Raw genomic sequence first — 7,557 nt, forward strand, 5'->3', positions numbered from 1 at the left:
TTATCTTATATCTAAAAGCCTAATTTCTGACCATCAATATGGATTTGAGTCTTCTTGTTCTACTGTTGATTTATTAATGGTAATAACTGATAGATTTTATTGTGCATTAGATAGATGTGGAGAATTATTGATGAGATGTCTAAGATTATTGCTCTCAACATTTTTAAAGCTTTTGATAAAGTTTGTCATGCCGGTCTTCTCCATAAACTTTCATCTTATGGTGTATCAGGTAACATGCTTAAGATTATGTATCCTTCCTGAGCAATTGTAGCATAAATGTTGTACTTGATGGACAGCACTCTTCTTCTTTTCCTGTAACTTTAGGGATTCCTCAAGGTCTTATCCTTAACCCTATACTTTAATTACACATTTTTAATTTAAATTAACTGTCTCTTGGAAATTCTCACATCTAAGGTAGTTTTGTTCACTATTTATACTACTATTTATTTTTGTCTTAATAAGAAGCCAATATTTTCTGATTACTTAGAGGGGGCATTTGAACTTGAAAAGATCTCACATCTGCTATATCATGGGCCTCTCAATAGCTGGTGAACCTAAACTCAGATAAAACTCAATTTATTTTAGCTAATTGTTATTATAATAATCTAGATCTTCCTATATTTATGAACGTTAATGTGCTCAATGAGTCATTCTCCCTTCAAATTTTTGGAAACCATATATCAAATAGATTGCAAAATTAGCATCTGCTAAGGTTGCATCTCTTTATCATGATTACAACTTTCTTAATCAGGATTCTATTTATCTCTATTTATTAGATAAAATCTATTTACAGGTTTTATCTCAAACCTGTCCTTGTATGATATACTGTTACCATATCTGGGGCGGATCTTCCAATGATGTCTTTTCACTTTTAGATAAGGTGCAAAAACCCATTGTAAACATAGTTGGACCTGCTCTTGTAGCAAACCATTATCACACCGTCGTAATCTTGCTTCTCTTTTTCTTTTCTGTAAATACTATAATGGGCTCTAAATAGATGATAGCACAAGAGACACTAGCATATAATGGGCACTGCTCTAAAGAGCTAGTGTTTCTTGTGCCATCATTATAAAATTTATTCTCGTGTTTCTCATAAATCAATTAAGTTTCTTTTACTGTGATTGTTCCTGAGTGCTCCAACAAATTCTTATTTGTCTAGTTTTTTTTCCTTAAACATCAGTTCTTTGGAATTCGCTACCTTCATCTTGTTTTCCTGATTCATATACTTTGCAATCTTTTAAGTGGTCTGTTAATCATTATCTTCCTTTAAAAACTTTAGGAGAATTACTTTAAATCTCTAAATCCGACCAGCATCTTATGGTCAATAAAGCATTTTTATCAAAAGGATAAAAGTATGATAAAAAGGTTACAGGGATAAAAATTGTAACAAAATGACAAATAGATAAATTAATTATTTTATTCAACTTTAAAAATGAAAACTCTAAAGCATGAACCTTGACATATGAGGTCATTGCTAATTACAGAGCGCAATAAGAAACATTTGACATCTGACAAAATACATGTAATTTTCAAAAACTTTACTCTCTTATATCTTTTTTTTTATAATTAAGCTATAAGCTTGAGATTTTCTTGCATCAATTAATTTGACTCAATCTTTTTCCAACCACATTTAAAATCTATTAAGTTTCATATGGCTTCACTTATATATTTTTTTATGTCTTGAGACCACTATTGATTGAAAAACGCAAGAAACAAAGTTTATTTCTCACCTTTAAACCAAGTTAAATTCTTATTTTTAAAGCTTCGTTTTTTCAAATGAAGCTTTCGGAGGTAAGAATTTGTTAGTAACAAATGCATCTAATTTGTATGAAACATTCCATATATATTTAAAAAGGAACGAGGAAACTAATGGAATGTGGAATCTTTTTAATATTTAGATATATTTTTTTAGTTTTCAGCATTTAAAAACCTTGAGGTTAACTTTAATAGAAAAAACAGTATTTTTTCTATAAGAGTCCATGTGAAAATGGCAATTATAGCCTTTCCTCAATTTAAAACAAGTTTTTATTTATGTTTCCTTGAAGTTTTGATATTTAGGATTTGTATAAAGAAACTATGTGTATAATGCTTTTTTCTCTTCACGTATCATATTGTTTTGATTTTGTTTTGTTTGTTTTCTCATTTTATTTCAGTGCCAAATACAAAGCCAATTTTTATTATTTAAGTACAAGGCGTTTTGTGAAATATCATCAGTTTTTCCAGCACAAAAGATTGGTACTTCTTGCTTACAAAGCAAGCGCTTAGCCACTAGTGTATTAAATAATAACAATAAATTAAAACATTTTTTTAAACTTCAAATTATAACAAATGGAGAAACCTACATTTGATCATTTTGTACTGAAGGTGCATAAATATGCACCTTCTATTTGAGTAATAGAACTATAAATGATACAAATGAAGCTTTTTGAATCCTGGATGAAATGAATGATGGTAGTGGTTTATCTCAAAATTTTTTACTTTGAAAAAAGTGTGAATTTAATATTTTATATTTTTCTAAATAAAGAAAGCAGCTTATCAAAATAGTTAGTTTTCTTTTGAGGTATTTTTTTTAACAAAAATTAGGTGAAAAAAAGAAAAGAAATTGATCTCATTAAAGAAAAATGTTTGTATTTGTTTTCTAAATATCTAAATTAGGAATATAACCCATCAAATGAATAAAATTTGCATCTTTTTAAAGGTCTTTATTTATTTATAATACAATATAGCTAGCTATTTAAAAGATTTAGCTATTATCAAATATTTAAAATTAGCAAAGTTTATCTATAAATATGAAATAATGCAGACATCATCAGTTTATTTTTTTTTACTTTCTTATTATAATTTTTGGATTTCAACTTTTTATGTTTTATAATAATATATATGGTAGTGTCACAGTTATTGGCATGACTCAATTATTGGCACTTTTCAGTTTTTTCAAAAAATTATATAGCTATTTCTAGTTGAAAAGTAAAAAATTATAACCGTATAAACAGAGTAACCTATCGTCTACTGTTTGAGCAAAAAATTTTTGCTGGTTGTCAACTTTTTTATAAAAATTTTTATTTAAGTAAGAAAAAAACACAATAATTTGCCAAAAACGCTAACCTCGATACGGTTTTCGTTTCTGAAGAAGACGAGAACATTATTATGATTCCATAATTTAATAATTATAATCAGAAGTCCAAAATGGCACCAAAGGTAATATGAAATGTTATTTAAAAGTTAACACAGTAATTTTTATTTTACAATAAAAATTTCCTGAGTTATTTTTTTTTTAAATTTGGGTGCCAATAATTGTGACAACAACTCAAACATTGGCATGGCAATATTTTTAATTGGATATGTTTATAACTTTTAAAATAAGTTTTTTTCTAGATTTGTTTTCAATATTAATTATATTTAAGTTATTACTAAATAATACAAAAATCAAAGAATTCTATTAACAACAGACAAGTTAAGATAAAGCAGTATGGCAGTAGAAGCATGGAGCGAGCAATTGACTTAAAAAATTGGAGATGTCTATCAAATTTTTTTTTCTATTTGTCTATCAAATTTCCCGCCACGTCCCTGGTAGTACCGCGCTTAACTTGTTTCTCCGCGCAGCGGCCTTGTTCGTAAAGGTTCGTGTTTCGGAGTTAAAGAGTTGAGAGAGGGTTATAACCACAAGTAGCCTCTTCATCTGTAGTGGCCTTCTCGGCCTTGGGGAGGTGAATTATAAAAAAAAAAAAAAAAAAAAAAAAAAAATCAGCTGCAAAAAAATATAATGTTCCTCGCAGTACTCTACAAACAAAACTATCTGGTTTAAGCAGTCTAGTGTGTAGGCCTGGACCAGCACATACTTTGCCACTATTTATAGAAGATGCATGTGAAAAGTAGCTTATTGAAATGTCAAGAAGAGGATTTCCTCTAAAAATGACTTACAACTAATAATTTTAGAAATATTACATAAAAGCTCACACCCTGCTGTATTTAAAAATGGAATTCTTTCTAGAACTTGGGCATACAGATATCTAAAAAGGTACTCTAACTTGAAGTCTAAAACATCAGAGCATCACTCTTTAGGTCGGTCCAGTGTCATCAGGGGAAACTTTCCTTTATTATTTAAAAGAGTTATTTAAAAGTTGGTAGAGGAAAAAAATACTAAAAGTTCCATTTCCAATAAACCTATAAATAAAAGAAAGAAACGTCAAGTGTATGCTCTATCTACACAAGAGTATAGCCAAACACTAACAAATAAAGTCAATAGATCAATAGAAGATGAAAATTGGATTTGTAATTTTTGGCAAGGCAAATTATGATGAAGAAATAAGATCAAAGTTGCGTGTGAACTGTGATACATGTGATTGTGCTGTGCACCTAAACTGTATATCTGAGGAGCACAAAAGGGTGACAAACATAAAAAAACTTATTAAAAGAAAGAAATTTCTTTTTGCGTGCCAAGAATGCACTTAAATAAATAACTTTACTTCTTTAAATTCTCTTTAATTTTGTGGTTTGATAAAATTGATAAAACACTTTTATTATATATATGTAAATTGATAAAACACTTTTATTATATATATGTATTTAATATACGATATACTTATTAGTTCTTGTACAAAAAAAACAAAAATTTAAAACAAAAAAAAAATCGATGTTTAGGTTCTCTAGATCTGGATTCAAATTGATGCTAATAATTGAGTCGCGCGTGCCAATTATTGAGTCAAAGTGCCAATAACTTGGGACAACGAATCAACTTACTTATAATGTGAATATATACTAGTTTTTTTGCGCAAATGAAAAATTAAATGCGTCAGGTCATTTACAAGATATTTATCTAATATTGTGCCAAATTTGAAAAAGTTTCATTCACTGGTACGATTTTTGTACAGAAATTAGTATCAAAAATAGGTGCCAATAACTGTGACACTACCATACTTTGTAGAACTTATTTTGTAAGGAAACTAATATATTTAAGTGTTAATGTGACGAAGTATTGCGTTTTTTAAATTGTTAAAATAAATTCCGGCACGAAAGGATAGAAAACAATTGGTTTTATTCAACAACTCAAGTTTTTGAACTGAATGAAAACAAATACCAAAGCCTAACAGATAAATGATATTTTATTTCATTATATTTTTACATTTGAGAAAAATTAAATATGGAAGTCAGTGGGTAATTAAAAGAACACTCGGTTTAAAAAAGCAACCAATGATAACAATTAGAAAAAGTAATTAATAATTTCAAAACATCATCTTTGTGATAGTATAAAGGTATTGTGAGGTTCTGGAGATTGATCTATAAACCTTTGCATGTAATTTTTAATGAGCATAAAAGCATGAAAATGGTATAGCATAGCTGGTAGTGTAGTAAAGTGCTATTGAGATTTGACCATAAATGAAAAAGTGGCTCAACTATTTTATTTTTTTTTACTTCAATTATAAATAGCTGCAAATAAAAGTAAATTATTTTTAGTTTTTTTGCCCAAATATTGGTTCAGATTTGTAGCAGATGGAAACTTTCATAAATAATTGAAAATATTTGTTCATAAATATTGAAAAACCTGAATTGATGATTAAAGCCTATTGCTTTTAAACAGAGATATCTGAATTTACGATAATTTAAACAAGAAGTTTAAAAAATATTTTAATACTGGATTATGGATTGTTAGTTAATATAAACACTTACATAAATTTGGTTGTTAAAATATCTTTCCTTTAAAATGTCTTTAACTTGTTCTTCGTTAACTATGTCAGTTTCACATAAATCATCAACATCCATGCTTTTCTAATTTTATTTAACAAAATTTCAAAAATTTAAATTACTTTGATTTTTAAAAATAAATTTATCTCTAGATTAATTGGTAATTATACTTAAAAAAATTTCTTATAAAAATAAAAATGATTTGATGTAAATAAACAAAGATCGTCAAAGGCACTGTATCTTTGCCCGATATAAAAATAAAGCTAATTCGTTTTTTTTTTTTTTTTTTTTTTTTTTTTTTTTTTTATTTTAATATTTTTTTTTTATTTTTTTTTTTAGTAAAAGCAAACAACTTTACATTGCAAAACAATTTTTTTATTTTTCTTAACTTTTTTTCTTAAAAATAAATGCATTTTAAATCTCAAAGATACGCTACGTTAACCTTAACTCTTTTCGATTGAAATTCTTAATATATGACAATTCACTCCTCTCTAAATAATGTATCTATTATAAAAAAAGTTAATTTAAAACAATAAATAAAAAACATATATTGAGAGCAATTGAACCTCGCTATAGAGCAAGAATAATACTGCAGAAATCAAGGATCTTACTCAGAGACTGAAATGTGTGAAATTCCGACTTACTGACAATACTCCCTAAAAAACCGAATACAGGTTAAAAACGAACTCCTTTAAGGGTAAAGAATGTCACATTTCTCCCCCCCCCCCTTCCTTAGCATTCCCTCTCCCCACACGAACACTAAAATTGCCCCCAGTTAAGCATTTTAGTTAGTGAAGCATTTACGAAATTCTAGGAAGTTACTGTATTAACAAGCAAAAGCAGTACTTTCACGTTTAATAGAAACATAGTAATTTATAAATACTCTTATTAAAACTTAATTCAAAGTTTAATAATAGAACTTAATGCATCAAAGTAATTATGCATATTGGAAAATAACTAAGAATGGAGAAGTTCTTTAAGACATACTAATTTCTTATTTTTTCTGTCACGCCCTTAAAAACATTAACATTGTTTAACTTCAAATGTTAATGATAACAACATAATTATGTTATTAGGTATATTATATTTTATGGTTTCAAATGACCTTTCAAACAGGTATTGTAAATCCGTGGGACAAAAACCTGTTTGATGAACATTATCTGATTACGTAAAGCTTATGTGATTAAAAATTTGACAATATATTGTACATTAAAATTATAAAAACTTTTAATGTAAAATATGTTGTCAGAAATAACAATATGTTAAAAATAATTTTAAAAAGTCACGAATAATTTTTAAAAGTTTTTTTTTTGTTTTTTTCTGTTTGCGTTGATTTAAAATTTTTTTATTTCTATTTCAAACTTTAGGTCGAAATCACGACATTTAAAATGGGAGAGAAAAATTGTAATAAAATTTTAAATATATAAATAACATATTAATAAAATAAAAAAGCGATTTAAAAAAATAATTTGAAATTAGAAATTCATTAAAAGTAAAAAAAAAAAATTAAAATTAAAAAAAATTTTAACATAAAAATGAAAAAAATGACGTAGTATATAAAGATAAAAAAAAAATTAAAAAAATATAAATTATTTGGATACTCCTACTCATTGACTAGTTTTTAACTATTCTAAATATTTTTAAGAGTTTCACCTCATTAAGTTAATTTCATAAATTTATGCTGTATGGTTATAAATTTCATATTTTTGATTATATATTAATTATAATTTCCTTTTTATTTTTTTGCCTGTAATCCTTTAGGGATTGTCCATAAAGTACATACACTCATAGGGGAAGGGGGGAGGTCTTCAAAAAGCGAAGAAAACGTATGGTTAGGGTTCAATTTAAAAGTACGTACTTCGATTTACTAATTTA

At 26.9% G+C, this 7,557-nt stretch overlaps 1 protein-coding gene across 1 annotated transcript in view; it reads right to left on the reverse strand.

The window, feature by feature from the left end:
• LOC101236117 (unconventional myosin-IXb) overlaps nt 1–5,920 on the reverse strand; it is an 80,783-nt gene extending 74,863 nt beyond the window's left edge. Inside the window, exon 1 of the mRNA XM_065796497.1 lies at nt 5,668–5,920. Within this exon, the coding sequence (XP_065652569.1) occupies nt 5,668–5,760 (93 nt within the window). The 5' untranslated portion in view covers nt 5,761–5,920. The remainder of the gene's footprint in view (nt 1–5,667) is intronic.
• Nucleotides 5,921–7,557: the final 1,637 nt, after the last annotated feature.

This window comes from Hydra vulgaris, chromosome 04 (assembly GCF_038396675.1).
Source record: "Hydra vulgaris chromosome 04, alternate assembly HydraT2T_AEP".
Lineage (NCBI taxonomy): Eukaryota > Metazoa > Cnidaria > Hydrozoa > Anthoathecata > Hydridae > Hydra > Hydra vulgaris.